Here is a 20,051-nt window from a genome sequence, read left to right on the forward strand (position 1 = left end):
CTCCACCGTAGTACTTAGGAGGCTTCAGCAAAATAACCTCATAAAAGTGACAGTCTAAAATAAGAGATGCCAGGCTTTCCTTAAGCCCAAACACCAGTTGCTTAGACATACCATCAGAATTATCAGCGCACCACAAAAAAACTTCAGCTTCTCCAGAGCACACTCCCTCTGCCAAACTAGCCTAGGCAATAAGAACCATGGCTAGCCACTGGACAAAAACTACAAAAGCATTGTCCATTAAAGACATGCTTCAAAGCCAAAATGCCTCTTCTTTGACAACTTGCACACTCTCAAGAAGGAGCGCTCCAACAAATCGGGGACGGCTCAGGCACCAGCCACTAAAAATGATATTTGAGTCCTTCTCCAAGAATTTTGAAAAGACCCGACTTTCATGGGGCAAGATCTCTCCTCTAAAATCTCAGAATTTGATCACTCTCTCTAAAAGGAATTAACTCCAGCTGGACCAATCAGAGAGCAGTCTGGCTCAACAAGAACATAAAAAAAAAAAAAACATGCTCTTCAAATCAAAGCCCTGAGCATCGACAAGCATCCACGAGTGCCAAAAGTGACCATCTCGAAAATGGAGCTTAGTGTAACAATATACGCATAATGGGTGGATATTAACAAGAAAATTACAAATCAACAGCTGGAGGCCCATGTCCATTCGCCCACTGCTGCAACACCCTTCCGATCAGCCAATCCACATGGAGTCAGTTGGCTTAGACACCTCATTTAAAGCCTGCAACTTACAAGTGATCTGAAAGTTCACAAACCATTCCAAGATGTCTTGGCCTTCCACATACATATGCACACAATCTTTTGAAACTTTGGCCACAAACTTGCCTGAACTGGATGTAGTCACTTATATGTGATGGAGCTGACATTCTACGTTTTATTACTCAAGGGCTATATTTTCCCTTTCCAGCTCTCTTTCCTGTTTCTTCTGTTTCTCTCCCGACTCTCTCAAGTTGAACTTTAAATGTGTGGGACTGTAGGCCTAACTCCAGTGACACAGGAAACAAGCATTGGCATAGCCAATGGGTCTCGCATTTAGGAACTTCAACAGAAATACTTTATCTGCAGTCCAGGACACCTGTATATTTTAAGGAAATGAAATGCTTTGTCAAAATCCCACCCTATTGAGCAACATTTGAGAACTGAACCTGGTTTCCGAGCTTGTACATGTTGTAAGTAGACTAACACTCTTAGTAGGCTTCTTAGGAGACAATAAGTAGGTTTAATTAGGGGGCCGGAGCTAGCCAGCAAGCGCAATGGCTGCTTGAAACCGGAGCTCCGTCGTGTGCAGGCTATTGATCCTTCAGATATCCTTCCAGGGCGGCATTTGAACCCCACTTACCCCCTCTTCAGTCGTCCAGAGGCAGCGCCGACAGGCGACTCCCCGAAAGTCCGGCGAAACGAGTCCAGAAGGAAGCGGTGGTCTGGTGATTCCTCGACCTGAGCAGGCCGCAAAGCCGCGGTCTAGATTTCGGCCCGTGTCCGGACGACGTATCGCGACGTGCGGCCACCACACAGAAGCAGTCCCGGTGACCGGAGGCCCGAAGGATCTAACGGAGGCGATCTGCTTGGCCTGGGGTGAGGGTACAGGGCGCAACAAGCGGCAGTGGCGGAGGGTTGTCCCATTCATGCGGAGCCCTCCCCTGTCGCCCCTTCGACTGCTGGGGAGCTGAAGGTCCTCCTGAGGCGGAGTGGGCCTCTGGCCGCTGGAGTACAAGTGCGGCTGCGGGGGTCAGTCGGCTCTCGGTGTCTGGCCAGCGATCGGGGGCTGGCCGGTGAGTAGCTGGTGAGGCCCACGCGGCTGATAGCGAGAGGACTGGGATTTCTCCTCCCTCCCCCTCCCCCCCCCCGGTTTGAGATTGGAAGGTGGTTAAGGAGTGTGGCAATAGGGCGGCTTGCACTCTGAGCAACAGTGATTTGGACTGGGCACGAGAGACGCTTCAAGATCCGCGCTGCTTGCTGGGAGCTCGTCTGTTCTTTAGGCACGGCAGAAGCACATATCGGCCCAAGGAACCTCGGGGTACAGATGACTATCCCCCCCCCCCCCTCCTGGAACATACCCTGACAGAGGCAACCAGTGATAAATGAGGTGTGGTGACTATTGCTGAAAGACCTCGCCCCCTGTTCTGTCCTGCAGGCGAGTACGGGCCCTGCGCCGGACATTCCAGCACGTGCCAATATTGGAGGGTGAGGAGGTGTTGTCTGCCCGCGCTTGCAGGGGTACCGCTCGAGGTGAGCAAGAAGCAGAGCGAAGTCACCTAGAGGAGTAGCCTGCTCTAAGCCCACATCATATCCCACAGTGGTGCGGCCGACTTCAGGAGTGGTGGAGGATCCTGGAATAATAACTCACTGCGGCTTGACCACGGCTCGGTGAGTGGAGCTCCGGTGCCCCGGGCTGCGGTGCAGCGGGAACCTACAACAGAGAGATAGTGGTATATCTTAGTACAGAGGGAAGAACAAGGAGCTCTGCAGACGGCGTATAGTCCACTGAACTCAGATGGGCAAAGGCGACAAGACACAGAGCAGACTGCCCTTCGCACAAAGAAGACTGCAACAGCATAGTCCGCCGTCAGAGAGCAGGGTAGAAGCGCTACCAGAGAACCCACGAGAGTCGAGCTCGGACATTAAAGATCTGCTGCTGTCTATGGAGCAGAGCCTCCAGGCTAGTATCTTGGCATTGGGCACTAAACTAGATGCCATGACGTACAGGATGGATAGAATGACGGAGCGCCTGAACAAACATGCGGAAAGACATGATATGACGGAGCGAAGGGTGACAGAAGCGGAGGAGGCGCAAACGGTCCTAGACACGACGCATAAAAGGATGGAGAGGAAGATGCAGGTTATACAAGACAAGACTGAGGATTTGGAAGCGCGGTCGCGTCGGAGCAACCTTCGCATCACGGGCCTTCCGGAAAGCACACATACGGGTCCGATGGAGCAATTTGTGGAGAAGCTGCTCAAAACTCTCCTCGGAGAAGATGTGTTCTCAGACATGTTCATAGTGGAGCGAGCGCACAGGTCTCTTGGCCCGCGCCCTAAACCAGGAGCGCCTCCTCGACCCATAATAGCGAAGCTTCTCAATTATAGAGACAGAGATACCGCCCTCCGGCTGGCTAGGTCCAAACAAGAACTGCAATATGAAGGATCGGCCATATCTCTGTACCCGGACTTCACTGAAAAGGTTCAAGAGGAGCGCAAACAGTGTATCCCACACAAAAAGCGTCTTAGGGAGATGGGTCTGGACTATGCTCTTTTATACCCAGCTAAATTGCGAGTCAACAGAGGAGGCCACTCACACATACTTACGGACCCAAAAGAACTACAACAGGCTATGAAGCGTTGGTCCCGGGACAAGAACTCGGACAATTCAGAGGTCCCGGACGTTGGTGCAAGCGGAAGTCGTCTGGACTACCAGGACTGAGATTTTCTGGAATTCGAAATTGACTGCTCTATGATACTGTGGATGGCAGATGCTGTTGTGTCTAGGACGTGCGGCAAGAAGACTGAGGATAGCTGTCAGGACTCCGGGGAATGAACACTACCAAAGAGAAGTGACTGGGGGCGAAGAGGGGGAGGGGGGGACGGTTGATGTCCCAGACACTTTGGGATTCTTTTTCTTTTTATTGTTTATAGCTCCCTGTTCGAGATAATTTGCTAGAACTTCATCCATACAATGTCATTGGTAATGCAGAACTTTAAGTGCATGTGGGAGCTTTGGGGATGCTATTATCACGGCTTTAAAGAGAAGCAAGTGTTGCTCTGATTACACAAACTGTGCATGGCGGGGGCTGGTGAGGAGCTGAACGAGAATTTTGAGTCTCGTGTAGAGACTATGTTACGCGGCTACCTCGGCCCCAGCGCGATGAGCATGGGTTTGTGGTTGTTACTCAATGTGGGGGTTTTGATTGTGGGAGGGGGGCCGGGGGCTAGATTTCTGATAGACCAGGTTGGGGGTGGTCTGCTGTGGGTGGGGGAGGGGGGAGCTGGGAAACAGTTTCAACACCTATGGATAGTTCTGCCTGCTAGTATCGTACCTGCTTGCTGCATTGTGACTACGTGTCAACATCGTTTGTCCCCTTGGCACAGATGACTAGTACATCAGAAATGCTCACCGGAGATACTAGGGACACCCTTAGAGCTCTCACTTGGAATGTGAGGGGGTTAAACGATCATCGGAAACTCAGGAAAGTGCTGAATTACTTGCAGAGACACCGCATTGACTTAGCTCTTATTCAAGAAACGCATCTTCCACTCAGTAGCAAACTGCTTCTATCAAGGGGTCTGACGGGTAACATAACTGTGGCAGGATACACAACACACTCCAGAGGGGTCCTAACGTGGACTAATCCTAGATCTAAGTTAGAGCTGGGTTTGATACAAGCGGACCCGGAAGGCAGGTATCTGATTTCGAGATGTAAGGGGAAGGGGCATGATTTCATTGTGGTAAACGTGTATGGGCCAAACTATGACTCCCCAGACTTTTATGAGTTGTTAGCGAGATGTTGCCGAGAATACTCCAGAGCGCAGATGATCTGAGGTGGTGACTTTAACTTGGTGATATACCCGGACTTGGACAGATCTTCAGGCCCTCAGCGTAGACCCTCAGCCGCCGCTATGGCACTACAAGCTGAGTTAATAACGCTGGACCTGGTTGATGTGTGGAGGGGTAGAAACACTGGCAAGGGGGGGTTCACGCATTACTCTGCATATCACGACATCCACACCAGGATTGACTACTGGCTGGCCTCTTTTTCGATCTCCAGACATATATTATCATGCGCGGTGCTGACTCGCACCCTTTCCGGTCACTCGCCACTCCTCTTGGAGCTGGAGTCCCCGGTATGTCGCATTCCACCTTTCACGTGGCGCTTTCCCCCGTACTCGCTACTCGATGAGACCTTTAGGGGGGAGCTAGCCGAAGAAATTGATTCCTTTTTTGAGACAAACATAGGATCCGTAGATAGCTTCCAAACGGTTTGGGAGACGTTCAAAGTCTTTATACGCGGTGTAGCCATGTCGAAGCACTCCAGTGTGCTAAAATCGATACGGCAACGCTTGAAGTACTTAGAGTCACAGCTAGCTGGACTAGAGAAGCAACAGATCAGCGGCCCAAATCCCTCGATAGCGGCAGACATTAAGACCCTTATTGCAGAATTTAACGAGGAAGCAGACAGGGAAGTGTGCCATATGGGAAAATACGCGACGGCGAGAACATATGGGAGAGTGAGCGTCCTAGTTCTCTTTTAGCCAAGATACTGCGTAACAGCAGGTGCACCCCGAGATTGTCTGAGTTGGTAACGTCTACTGGTGACACTGTCACGACAGATGATGAGATCTTGTCAGAGTTTAGGGACTTCTATTCAGGGCTGTATACGTCAAGGACGGAGAACTTGGAGGCTGATATGGAAGATTATCTAGAACATATACAGCTACCCTTCTTAACGAATTCACAACGTGAGTTCTTAATGACCCCTATACAAAAAGATGAGATATCCAACGCTTTGGCCAGTATGCGCGCGCACAGTGCTCCTGGGGCGGATGGCCTAAAGGTGGGTTTCTACAAGGCATTCAAAGATAAACTGATTCCTCATCTCTCTACACTTTTTGATGACGTTTGTGTGGAAGGTATTATGCCTCAGTCGAAGCGCGAGGCTTTAATCGTTACCATATTGAAACCTGGCAAACCTCCCAATGCTTGTGGGTCGTACAGACCATTGTCTCTATTAAATGTCGACGCGAACATTTATGGCAAGGTTCTAGTCACACGTCTGCGTTATTGGCCCCTGAACTGGTAGCCCTGGAGGAGGCAGGCTTTGTGCCAGGGAGGAATCTTACTTACAATATCCGCACTGTCTTGGGAACCATACAGCACGTTAAGCAGGATGTGAAGGCCGTGGCCATCTTCCTGGACATGGAGAAGGCCTTTGATTCTGTGGAGTGGCCGTTCATGCTACGTGTCCTTCGCCGACTGGGCCTGGGTGAACCGTTCCTACAAAGGATTGGGGCGTTGTATTGGAAGCCAACGGCTAGACTGCGTATGGGTGACCGGGTCTCTGACTCCTTTGAGATAAGCAGAGGCACAAGACAGGGATGCCCTCTCTCACCCTTACTTTACGCGTTGGTGGCGGAACCATTGGCCTGCGCGTTAAGGGAGTATCACTGGCACCGGGGGATTAGCTTTCCAACGTACAAAATTGTAAACTCAACCTACGCGGATGACACCTTACTCTATGTTCGCAATCCGGAGGTGAACCTAACTCCAGTGCTGAGGGAGGTAGTCAGATTTGGTGCGCTGTCTGGGCTTAAAATAAACTGGACTAAATCGGTGGCGTTCCCGCTGACCCCAGCGACGGAACGTTTCGAAATGGAATATCCACTGCTTTGGTCGACGGACCCAGTGCGCTATCTAGGCATTATGGTGCACACTGATGCTGAAGTCCTGTTCCGTGAGAACTATGGTGTAGCGTACAGTAGACTTGAAGATGACATAGACAAATGGTGCAAACTCCCGTTGTCCATGATGGGTCGCATTGCCATTATGAAAATGGTGGTGCTACCTAGGTTCCTATTTCTATTTAATAACTTGCCCATAATATTGTCGAGAGCTTTCTTCGGGAACATGACTAAACTTATGATCCGCTTGGCTTGGGGTGGAAAGCAACCCAGGGTGCAATGGTCTACGCTCACGCTCCCATATGAGCTGGGAGGCCTGGGAGCTCCAGACCTGGAGCGATATTACAGAGTGGCACAGGCTGTCCACCTGCATACGTGGATTCACGGAGCAGCGAGCATACCTCATGTGCGCATGGAGCGGCTGTTCGCTGACCCACTGTCGCTGCCGGCCACGATATGCGCCCCCGTGGACCGTAGAACCGGAACCTTGGACTCGATCACTGCAACACAACACACGTGCGCTGCTGAAGGCTAGGGATGGCACCCTTATATACTCCCCTTTGATGGCCGTAGAATGGGCGCTGTGGCTACCGCCGATTGTGGAGAAGGGTGTGATACGGGCACTGCATGGGCTAGGCATTAGGACAGCCGGCGAGCTATTTGTGGATGGGAAGGCGATAACCTGGGACGCCTGTGCCAGAGGAGACTTCGACGCTACAGCGCTTTCAATTCCATAGGGTACGCAGTGCGCTGAAAGAGGTGTTAGGTCCGGAATTGGCAGAACCCCCGGAGCTGCCGGTAGTCACGCTAGTTGTCAAAACGGCACAATCACAAAAACTGATGACCCACCTCTATAAAGCGATCGCCTCGCACAGAAGCCAGGAACCCTCGAAAGCTTTGTCCGCATGGCAGAGGGATCTGGCGATCACTATAGATGACTCTATGTGGACATACTGCTGCACGAGCACCAAGAGGCTGTCACTGAATGGTAGACACCGGCTGATCCACTTTAAATTTTTGCAAAGAATATACTACACTCCGGAACGACTACACCGTTACGGTCTTAGACAAACTTTGGAGTGTGAGAGATGTCTTGCGGCCAACGCAGACTTCCTACATTTGGCATGGAGTTGCCCTAGAATACGTACATTCTGGGAGGAGGTGTTCGCGGACATGGGCGAAATTCTTGAAACAGAATTGCCACTGGACCCAGCCCTGGCGCTGCTTGGCCACTCCAGGAGTCTTCCAGTGGCGGTAAGACGACTCACAGACATGGGCATGCTGTTGGCTCGCCGAACAGTGGCGCAATGCTGGATGAGGGGCCCGCTTCCCACGAAGAGAAGGTGGGCTCGAGACATGTTATATTGCTGCACGCAAACGGAGCACTACAGTGAGTTGCTCCCCCCTACGAGTCGTCCGAAGAATTTCTGGAGTTTATATCGAGTCTTCAGGAGCGCTCGTGAGGGCACTACTATCCCACAGGCTGCTGGACGGGAAGATACGGAGTAGATACGGCACAAAACTCACTGACTTTACCCCTCCTTCAGCAGAATGAACCTGAAGCTAGACACCATGGGAGGGTTTGTAGTACACCTAGGCAGGGTGGTCTAAGTTGATGTGATTCGTCTATGCACTCTATGTGCGGGCATACAATAGAGGTTGGGACATGAGGGCGGGCAGGTCTTGCAGCTGGATTAGTGGCAGGCAGACTAAGGAACTAGATATTTATGTTGGGGTAGGTTAAGGGGGGGGGGCTTACCGTTAAGGGGAAGGGGGGGCAGTTCCAGTTGGATATACACAGTATAGGGTAGATACAGATTGACACAAAAAAGAGGAATATAAGGCACCGCAGCTTTCGTTCTTCCAGTCCACGTTACCCGTGGTTCAGGTCCTTTGGTATCTATGATACACAGTTGATCATAATTACAGTGCAGTAACTGTTGTGACAAGCTTTACTTTCGGAACAGGTTGTTGAACGCCGCCGGACCTCAGGGATGTCGGCATATTGGCTGTGTGATATTGGACAGCTCCGCAGCCCAGCTATTTATGTTTTGCGCTGCCGGCCCTTGGGGTTGTAGGCTGCAAGCTGTGTATGACCTTTAGTTTGCAAATAAAGGTGTTTTAATTTTTTTTTTTTTAAAGTAGGTTTAATTACAAGAGTAGAAGTAAACGCTACATCTCTCCAGCTGACCAGACTTCAACTGTTCAATCTAGAATCTCACAACATTGATGACATGGGTAAGAACACTAATGGGTTCTACACAGAACAGCTGGGTTTGGACATAAAAGAAAGGCTGAATAAAGTTATAAATAAACAAGAATAATATTTACAACAGTACACTTAGAAGTTTTGCCCTTAAAAGCACATTCACTTCCCATTAACACAAGTTGTGTGCTGCCTGTTAGGCAGGGTAAAAAAAGAAATATGTTGTCTGAAGCTGCCGCCTAATAAAAGCCCCGGCAGTTGTAAGGTTACAAATTAAGCATGTGTTGTCCTTTAAAGTACATCCCTTTCATATTTACAGGGGTTGTGCCCAGTGTTTCAATAGTGAAACCAATATTGAATGTAGGTTACTGTGCTTTATATTATGCAGTGGTGTTTTAAACATAGGGAAAGTGCAGTGCTGAATATGAGCTGGTGGTTTCTGGTGCTCAACAGCAGCACCTAATAATCAACAGAAATACTTTATCTGCAGTCCAGGACACCTGTATTTTTACTGCGTTTAGGGAAATTAAATGCTTTGTCTAAAATCATACCCTACTGACCAACATTTAAGAATGGAACCTGGTTTCCGAGCTCGTACAGTTAAAAGTTTTATCCTTGAAAACACAATCACTTCCCATTAACACAAGTTGTGTGCTGCCCGTTAGGCAGGGTAAAAAAAAAAAGAAGTACTTTGTCTGAAGCTGTTGCCTAATAAAAGACCCGGCAGTTACAAGGTTACAAATTAAGCATTGGGAGTGCGACTGAAACAAGATGTTTTGTTCCTTAAAGAACATTCCCTTCACATTTACACGAGTTGCGCACTGCCTGTTAGGCAGGCTAAACAATCGCGGTCGCGGAAGTGAAAGCGACCATGCTGGGTTAATGAGTAACATGATCTAGGAATGCAGCTGGCATCCAGCGCGCAGCTGCTCGCTCCATAGACCATGGGTGTGAACGGTTAGAGAAAAGGGGGGACATGCACCCACCTTTGGCCATTCATGTGCTTTCATTTTTGAAAGCCACACACAAAGGCCAATAGAATGTGACAACCACACGCAGGAGCTTTAAGAAAGTCTGGAGTGTTTCCAAGAGGCCCTATCCTAGGGCACCGCAAGTGCGCTACGCTAGGCTCGACCTAAAAAGGACCTGTTCACTCCAAATGATCACTGCATGGTATGCTGCCACTGATGTCCTTGTGCTGCTTAACTCCTGGTAAAGGCAGTAGCCTTTCACCACTTAGAAGGCAGTGCTTTGAATGCCACTCCTGGTCCAACAAAGGCTGTAATCAGTGAGACAGGTCTATGTCATAGTGCACACGCATGATCAGTGCTCACCCACAACAACAAAAATCAGCATTAGGGATCCAGGCAATATTACAGTTGAGGTACTCAGAGCAGGGGTGCAGGCCCATCACCTTGTGAGGGACTTTACCATTCCAACAGACGCCCCTGCCAGACCTAAAAAACCTGAACCAACTCCTAACCAAGAGAGGTTTGCTGTAAAAATTTACAATGAACGCAAGTGAACGACAGAACACTAGCAGCTGTTTTTTGTGGTGCTTTAATTTTCTTGCACTTTAAAGCGGAATGAGTCCACATGTCAAAAACTACAGAAGGACATATTCTGCCCTCAAATATTGTGCAAAACAATGTTATAGCTTTTTGTGTTATTATGCGTAATTTTGACTAGATTTTGTGTAATTCCACAAAAGAATAGAACACAAGTTTCATACCAGAAAATATAGGTCAGTCAATCATTATAAGAGTACATTAAAAAAAAAAAAAGAACACTTTAGTAGTGTTGCATCCCAAAGATCTTAATACAATAACACAGGAGAGGGGAGAAGTGTGTTTTTTTCCAGGGAAGGCATTTGTTTCAACCTCTACTAACCTTTATCAAAGTCAATGTACTTGGAAATTTTGTGCCAAGTGCGGTAGTAGAAGTGCCGGACCTGCTCCTTGTTCTTCACCATACTTGCTGGCTTCCCTTTCTTCTTGTACTTCAAGGCAATGTTATTTTGAATAGCTTCAAAATCTTTTCCATGCTGAAAGGTATAAGGATAGTAGACGAAAAAGTGAAACAAAGCCATTACTCCAAAAAGCATTGGGGCCGTCATACTAGCTTCACCAATCAATTTACATACAAACATATGTAATCAATACATATTTTCAGAATAGACTGTGCCGGCATGACTAATAAAATGTGTGTTAATGAATATGCTACTTACCAGTATGCATCTGTTCTTGGCATGTAGGGCTGCTGACATTCATATCTATAGCATAGATCGCCGCCTAGTGTTGGGTCCGGATGATTGCACATTGTTGTCCTGGAAGAGTCTTCGAAGTATCACGAGATAGGTGGCTCCTCCCCTGGACTACAGTGCGCATGGGCATTGACTCCATCCCCAGATTGTTTTTAGCCATTGTGGCGAAGATGGAGTGTAACAGTGTGAGCGATGACCATGCTAAGAGTAAGTGTAAATTCTGCAGCCGCTACAGGCGCCGGGGAGGAGGGTGGGCGATATGAATGTCAGCAGCCCTACATGCCAAGAACAGATGCATACTGGTAAGTAGCATATTCAGTTCGAGGCATGTGGGCTGCTGAATTCATATCTATAGCATAGAATATACAGCAGTCCCTCCATTAGCGGCGGCCGCCTGTGCCAGCTGCAGACGTTTGAAAATGTGTTTTTAGCACAGCCTGCCCTACAGCTGCTTGTTGCTTGGAGTGCACATCTACACAGTAGTGTGTTGTAAATGTGTGTGGGGTAGACCATGTGGCTGCTCTACAAATGTCTTCTAAAGGGATATTTCCAAGGAAAGCCATGGAGGCCCCCAACTTGCGGGTGGAGTGGGCCCGTGGGGGGGATCGTTAAAGTGCGCTTAGCCTTGTGATAGCAAATTTGAATACACTTAAAGATCCACCTGGCTATACCTGCTTTGGAAATGGGGTTGCCCTTGTGTTGTGCGGAAAAGGCAACAAAGAGTTGTTTTGTCTTCCTAAAATCCTTGGTCCTATCAATGTAGTACATCAAAGCCCTTTTGACGTCAATAGTGTGGAGCATTCTTTCTGCCACCGACTCAGGATTTTGGAAGAACACAGGCAGTTCAATAGTTTGATTGACATGGAACTGTGAAACCACCTTTGGAAGAAATTTAGGGTTAGTGCGCAGCACCACCCTGTTGGAGTGAATTTGAATGAATGGCTCTTGTACAGTGAGCGCCTGGAGCTCAATAACACGTCGCAGTGACGTAATGGCTATCAAGAAAGCCACTTTCCATGTTAAGAACTGAATCTCGCAAGAATGTAGAGGCTCAAAAGGTGGACCCATCAGTCGGGTGAGGACCACATTAAGATTCCATTCAGGAGCAGGCGGGGTCCTGGGAGGAATGACTTGTTTGAGCCCCTCAAGAAAAGCTTTAATGGCAGGCACTCTGAAAAGGGAGAGATGCTGCCTGTTTTGCAGATAAGCCGCTATGGTGTATAAATGAATTCGAATGGAAGCATATGCCAGATTGCATTTGTAAAGATGTAACATAACAAATGATGTTTTGCGTGGACGCGTCAAGCGGGTCAATGTTGTGGTCTACGCAATAAATGACAAACCGCTTCCATTTGGCTGCGTAGCATGCTCTGGTGGTGGGCTTCCTGGCCTCCTGTATGATATCCATGCAGTCATGAGGCAAGTTGAGGTAGCCAAACTCTAAGACCTCAGGAGCCAGATCGCCAGGTTTAGCTGTTGCGGATCTGGGTGCTGAATGTCACCATGGCTCTGCGTCAAAAGTCTGGGTGTGAGGTGCAGCCTTTGATGCGGTACCACGGAAAGTTCTAGAAACGTGGTGTACCATGGCTGGCGTGCCCACTTTGGAGCAACCAGGATGAGCGTCATTGAGTGTTGCTTCAGCTTTCGTGCCACCAGCAGTATTAGAGGTGCTGGGGGAAAAGCGTACGCAAATTTGCCTGACCAGTTCATCCATATCGCATTGCCCTGCGACTGTGGGTGCGGGAACCTGGCGGCAAAGTTTTGGCATTTTGCGTTTTCCTTTGTGGCAAACAGGTCTATCTCTGGATGAGTTCATCAAGATGAGGGAAGAGGAATAGCTGTCCTATCTGTTCCCCAGAATTAGGCAGGATTAATCAAAGGTGGATAGGACACTTGTAACCACTACTACCAAGAGAAATATTTGGAAAACCCTCATAAACGTTGTGTATAACGTAAGCGGTATATGTTGTTGGCCGCCCCACACAAACGTTATGGCAGTAGTCATTGGGTTTAACAATTTGTAAATTGCCAGCCTCACCCGAGGCGTTCTCTGGTTTTGTGGCAGTCTCCAGAGAATTTAGAGTTACCCCACTTTGCAAAAAAGGGTTTTGTTAAAAAAGCTTCCAGACGACATAGATACTCTTTATTAGTATCGCTGGACCGCTAGGTTAAAAAAGGTTGGGTATGCTCGCAGGAAGTTAGGTATCCATAGCATATGATTAATAGTTTTGCAAGAACGTCGACATGTTTCTGCTCTGTTGGCCAGGGTGGTCTAAGAGCATTCGTCAGGACAAGTACAACATTTAACACAGATAGAAAAACATATCACTACTTGTGATGTTGGTGGGTAGATTTATAAACTTATTAGTCTTACCCTTCTGTTTGCGGTATATGAGGTCACCTAAAAATTATTAAAGAGAAAGGTGGGGTCACTCCTAGCATTTATCCAATATTCAGGAAATGGTTAATAAACAGAACTAGATACTGTTTTTGTAAAAGCTCAATTGAGACATAAGGAAACAGGTTAATGGGGACATTAATGGCGAGTAATGGGTGGCGACTGGCAAGGAACTAGCGTTTGCATAGTAGGTCTGTAACTTAGTGATGATAATAGTACAGTACCTAAATTAATTCATAGACTGTGACATACCTCTAGTTAGGTGAGCTATTAAACCTAACGGAGGAACTGGCGTTTGCTTAGTGAGTCTGTGACTTTAGTGATGACAATAATGCAGTAACCAAATCAATTCATAAACTGTGACATACCTCTAGTTAGGTGAGCTTTCATATAAACCTAACGGAGGTAAAAACAAAAGAAGGTAAAGAAAGAGGATTGGATCTTAATCCATGTTGATGGCAGAGAGACGATCCGAGTTACCTCAGGTGAGGTCTTACCTTAATATTGAAGAATCAAGGTTTCATCAGGAGGAAAGGACATTGTAAATTTTCTGTGGGATGGGTGGAGTGGTATGTGAAAGTAAGCATCCTTGAGGTCCAAGGTTGCGAGGAAGTCTCCCCGTTGTAACAAGGGAAGAACCTGCTGCAGTGTCAACATGTGGAAGAGTTCTGAAAGAATGTACTGGTTCAAGGGGCGTAGGTCTAGAATCGGTCTGAGTGAGCCGTCCTTTTTTGGGATTAAGAAGTACAGGGAATAAACCCCTGTGCCTTCTTCCTCCACTGGCACAAGCTCTATTGCGCCTTTTTGCAGCATCACCAGAACCTCCTGCTGCAATAAGTGCAAGTGCTCTGCTGACATAGGACGGTGTTTTGGGGGTATGTTTGGTGGAGTGGATGTCAGCTCCAAACAATAGCTGAACTGGATAAGTTTCCTGACCCACCTGTCTGTGGTGATGGACTTCCAGACTGGCAGGAACTGTTGGAGTCTCCCCCCGACAGGTGTTGGATGGTCGGGGGGCAGCAACAGGGAGTCACTGTTTGTTGGTGGCAGAGGAACGGGAACTGTTGTTGCCTCTGCCTCTACCCTTGGCACTGTTTCCTCTGTATCCACCTCTACCCTGCTTGCTGTAGTGGGATTGCGCACCACTTTTATTGAATGGCGTCTGCTGTGACATGTGCCCTCTGCTAACACCTCGATTGCCTGAGCGACGAAAAGTGTTCCCTCTAAATTGTTGTGACTGGAGAGCCCCCATGGACTTGGCAGTCTCGGTATCTTTTTTGATCTTCTCCAGGGTGGTGTCCACCTCTGGACCAAATAATCTGTCTGGATTAACGGGCTGGTTGAGGATAGTAGTCTGTATCTCTGGCTTGAATCCCGAGATGCGGAGCCATGCCTGACGCCTCAACATTAAACTAGTGTTGATCGCTCTCGGTGCCGTGTCCGCAACGTCTAGCGCACACTTTATAGCAGCGTTGGAGATGAGCTTACCCTCCGGATAAGCATTTTAGCTCCCTCTTTAAACTGGTCTGGAAGGTGTTGCAACAGCTGCTCTAGGGTGTCATAGTGTGCCCTATCGTATCTGGCCAACAGAACCCTGCGTGTTTAAGATGCGCCAGATGTTGGCCGCCTGAGCTGCTACCCTCTTCCCAGATGCCTCCAGCATTTTTGACTCTTTGTCTGGGGGAGGAGCTTCACCCGTGGTTTGTGAGTTTGCCCTCTTGCGGGCATTAGAGACCACCAAAGAGTCCAAAGGCAACTGGCCCCTTATGTAGGTCGGGTCGCCAGGTGCCGGTCTGTATTTCTTCTCTATTCTTGGGTTGACAACCATTGATCTCGTGGGTTCCTTGAAAATGTCTGCCGCATGCTTAAGGACCCCTTTCAACATTGGGAGAGTTTTGACAGTTTTTTCAGCAGTAGAGAAAGTGTCAAAAAGGAAGTCTACCTCCACGGGGTCAGCATGCATTTCCACTTTATGGTTTGTAGCTGCCCTTTCAATCAAGGCATTAAATGCCGCAGAATCTACAGTGGGAGACAGCTTGACGTTATAAACCTGAGGATCATGGACCGTTTGCTGGTCCCCTTGATCACCTGTGTCCATCCATGAGTCCTGTTGCTCATCAGGCTCTGTATTTGCAGGAAAATTGTACTCCTCATCCTGCTCCCCTTCATCCCCATCAGAGTATGTGGGTAAAGGCGTTGCACTCCTCCTAGGCTGTGCAAGAATCTGTTCAACCAGTACTGGTGTTTCTGGTGCATGTTTCTTGCATTTTAGAGGAATTGTAAACGACTCCAAAGGCTGTGAAGTTATTTTCCTCTTGTATAGCGTGAGCTTCCCGGTGTCGGCATCGATGAAATGCTCTGACCGTTCTTCAATTAAAGGATGTCGATGACTCAAAGACCCAGCCGGGTGAGTTGACTTCGACACAGTGTCCTTAGGCACCGACCGTGGTGCAAAGGCCTTCGGCGCCACCTTAGGCGGTAACGTGTAGAGGATCGGCGTCGAGGTGGTTTTCGGTGGGTCAGCCGGCTTTGGTGCGGAAGGAGTCTTCGGTTCCGATGCCAAAGCCTTGTCCTTAAGTCGCTTGAGGGAGTCCGAGACCTGCTTCGTAAAGGAAGCTGATGGTTTCGTCGACCCGACCGATGTCTTCGGTCCGCCCCCAGGGGAAGACCCGAGCGTCGATGACTTCTGTTTGTCCGGTCGAGGCGCAGGAGCACCCTTGACCGGTGTGCTTCGAGCACTGTCCACGGCCGCAGACGTCGATGCCGACTGCTTCGGATCGACAGGTTTTCCTTTTGGTGTCATGACCCTAGACCTTGGCTCTGCGCCCTTGACTGACTTTGCCTCGACGGGCCCCTTGGTCTTCGGCTCGACAGACTTTCCCGATGTAGGCTCGACAGCCTTCTTGGATGTTGGCTTGTCCGCCTTGGTTGACACCGGCTCGACGGCCTTCTTCGAGCATGGCTCCTTGACCACCTTCGGCACCTTTGCGTGGTCGACAGCTTTCAATGGCTTGGAGGCCCCCGAAGACGACGATGTCGATGGCGGAGCAGACGTCTTCGGTTTAGATGGCATGTCGGCCATCTTTGGTTTCGTCGATACCAAGGCTTTCAGTTTCGGTTTCGATTTCAATAATGGCGGCTCCGCGGAGGTGTCCGTAGCCGGGCCGGAAGGCGGGGCCATGGATCGAGGTGTAAGGTCTTGGGTAAGGCCGTGTGGCGATCCCGTGACCTGAGCCTTTGTAAGAGTACGAACGGGGCATAGCTCTTCCTCCGAGCTATCTTCCATGGCCCCATATGCTTCTTCGTCGTCCCCTACCTTCGACGATTTCCTCTATTTCTTGGCTTTGGACGTCCGCTCCGTAGTCGGACTCGACCTCCCCCGGTGTAGGTGAAATCTGTAGGTGACGCACTTGCTCGTCTGCTTCGGGGTCGTCGAAGATGTCCACCGGTGCCGGAGCTGATCCCTGGGCCTCGAGGCGCGCCACGCGCCGAAGCTTGATCGTCTTCTTCGATCGAAATCTTGAACAGGCCATACAGCTGGCCTAGTCGTGGACCGGCGACAGGCACTTGTTGTACACAGGATGGACGTCAATGTGTGGGTACTTGGATCCACACACGGGACAGTTCTTGAACGGACTCCGTTCCATGCCGTCGAAGTCTTGCTGCGTCGACCGGGCCTCGATCACCGAAGAGTCACACAACCCCCCAGATATCCGACTCCACGAGCTGGAAGATATACGGGCCCGAACGCGAACAATACCGATGGTACAAAGAAGGCCTTTTGGCCTTTAAAAAGTTCTATAACGATTCCGAACAGGAGACGTCAAAATCACATCCGAACCCAATGGCGGAAAAAAAAACAATCTGGGGATGGAGTCGATGCCCATGCGCACTGTAGTCCAGGGGAGGAGCCACCTATCTCGTGATACTTCGAAGACTCTTCCAGGACAACAATGTGCGATCATCCGGACCCAACACTAGGCGGCGATCTATGCTATAGATATGAATTTAGCAGCCCACATGCCTCGAACTCTTCACAGCATATTTCAGCTCTGATGTGATTTGGCTATATATATATATATTCAATAATTCACACTTTTCTCCTCACATCCAAGGTTGTAGTTGTATGAATAAAGCACAAGCTCAAAATTGCATCAAGAGGATTTTATTCCGTGACTGGCAACCAAGAAACTCGACGCGTTTCGGGAGACTTCCCTTGCTCACGAGAGCTTGTGCTTTATTCATACAACCTTGGATGCGAGGAGAAAAGTGTGAATTATTGAATTGATGTAAGGGCTCGCCGCCCAGCACGAGCCTCTGTCACGATGTGGAGGAGTCAAGGCGGCGTTCGGCGTCTGCGGAACTTAATGAATGAATATATATATATATGAGTATATATATGTGGGGCACATATAATATAGTGTTTCTGGGGTCCCGCGCATGGGCGGGAATATTCTAATGCTTATGACTATTGATGAGGATCCCCTGGAAATGTAAAGAGATATTTACACTGGCAGAGCAAACAGAATACAAACACGTGCACAAAGCAGCACAGCTTAGGAATAGGTTCAGTTATAGGAGACCAGTTAAGACATAATTCAGGAAAAGATTTAGCCTGCAATTTCGGTCCAAAAGAGGATGTGACAACAACATATTGTGCAAACAAGATTACAGAAGGAAATAACCAGAAGGCGTGTGCACTGAAATGCATACCTACATCCGAGGAAAGCGTGAAGCCAATGGGAAGAGAATGGAAAACCAAGGTGGTATCTAGAGAGGTGTTATCTTTGTCACAACTTGGAATGCTGTGTCAGAAAGGTTGTTTCAGAGGTCGCTTTCAAAGGGTGTGAACAGAATCAACAGTAAAGTGTGTTCAACTACTCTAAGAGCTGGTGAAAGGGTTGGAAAGAAACAAGTTACTTACCTTACTTACTATGGTTCTTCCGTGTTGGTACCCTTAATAAATTCACTTGCTTAAATAATTTCCCACTATTGACTTAGGAGTCACTTGCTAACTTTCAAATAGCAGGGTCACTGTAACTAGGTGAAAAGCCCTAAAGCGCTGACACTTTTGTAACGTATTTGCCTCTGAAAAAGAGCCAAACGTTGTTCAATGAGAAGGCACTCTGCCAACTTGCCATAGGCAACACCATACATCAGATTTATTAGCACTAGTATAAAGATACACTACAAAGGTAAACCTCAAATGGTGGGGGGATGGGGGGTGGGTGAATCTTGTGATTGTGAAGGAAACCAATAAAGTGGGAACTGTAGTTAGAAAGTTCAGTAGCTTGTTTCTTCTCCAGGATTTGGTTCTTTTATTGCTTCACATGCTTGAATCAGAGTTACAAGCAGTATAACACAATCAACAGAACTAGATTATTAATACACATGCTATGTATACATAATTTCATAAATACAGTAAAATTACAGGAATAGTGGAAGATGTTTCACCTACTGAAATAGTCTTAGAACTGCCTACTCAACTACCAATTCTCTGGACAAATTATCCATCGGTACTGTGTCTGGAAAGTACCGTGGCTCCTCCACACTGCTGCCCTGAAAATTTCTGCCAATGGCACCCATGCTTAGAGCGCAGCAGTAGTTGCTGTTCACCTCCTAGAATGCCTGTCATTGGACCACTGAGAAGATGCCCAGCTTTGTTAAGACAGAAGGTAATCACTGATGTTATCCAACTTGTGATGCCTGTTTAAACAAGGGTTGGCCTTGTTAAGGACGACTAAATGACACAATGAGCTAGTTCTTCCCAAAATGGATTGGTTTATCAAAATGATAACTTGACAACGCGGATATGTAAGGAATCAAGAGATCACTCTGCTTCAACTGTAGGGACTTCAAAAAAGGCCTGAAAAATGAGTAATTCATTTAAAGGAAAGGCTGTAAGGACTTATGGAATTAATTAGTATTTGTTTGCAGTAACATTATTTCCTTGTGGAAAACATTATGAAATTATTTTTTATTGTGAATGCTTTTATCACATGCACAATACGTGCAGCTATCGATAGCAAAAGAGTTGCTACCTTCTACAACAATAATTTCAGTTCATCCCTTTGGAGTGGCTCAAGAGAACTCTTCATTATTTTGTGAGCACTATACTCAGTACCCTTCTCAGTGCTGGTGGCACAACTGAGGCAAGGCCCCTGACAGAGCTTTTACAAATTCTGAAGAATGGTGAGATAATTGGCGAATGAGAACTGATTTGGCTAGATGCAACAGGGATGGTAGTAATTGATGGGGCTCTGACGACACTGGATGCAGTTTGGTTTCAGTGGCATAGTAAGCACTGGACCTACGTCTAGACATTCACTGTGCCAAACTTAACTTGTGGAGTCCACCCAAACGTTGTTTGTTGTGGATAGGTAATCTGCTGTTAACGAGATCTCACGGCTGAAGGCCCAGTTCCACAGACCAAGCTACTTCCCACAAAAGCAGACACATTGTTCTTCCTTCTAGTTCACATAGAACATGGGCATTGTATTGTCCTTTCATATGAAAAATTCTAAGTTAATCAGCTTTGAAAGGAAGAACAGTAGGCCTATTTTAACACTTTGAGATCCATATATTGATATGCAGCTATTTGTTGATGTAAGACCAGTAGCCCGCAACTTTCAAGTTTTTAAGGTGTGCACCCCAAATCTCAATGGAAGCATCTCTCTCCAGGTGAAAGTGAGCTGATCCTTGAAGGTAAGTTAATCATGCGGCTATGTTACCACAAGACTGTCACCAGGAAACGGATGTCTCATCACTGCTTA

The 20,051-nt window shown here is 48.0% G+C and overlaps 1 protein-coding gene across 1 annotated transcript in view; it reads right to left on the reverse strand.

Moving 5' to 3' along the window:
- CRAMP1 (cramped chromatin regulator 1) overlaps positions 1 to 20,051 on the reverse strand; it is a 1,037,800-nt gene that overhangs the window by 896,227 nt on the left and 121,522 nt on the right. Inside the window, exon 4 of the mRNA XM_078662937.1 lies at positions 10,508 to 10,661. Within this exon, the coding sequence (XP_078519063.1) occupies positions 10,508 to 10,661 (154 nt within the window). The remainder of the gene's footprint in view (positions 1 to 10,507; positions 10,662 to 20,051) is intronic.

This window comes from Lissotriton helveticus, chromosome 10 (genome assembly GCF_964261635.1).
Source record: "Lissotriton helveticus chromosome 10, aLisHel1.1, whole genome shotgun sequence".
NCBI lineage: Eukaryota > Metazoa > Chordata > Amphibia > Caudata > Salamandridae > Lissotriton > Lissotriton helveticus.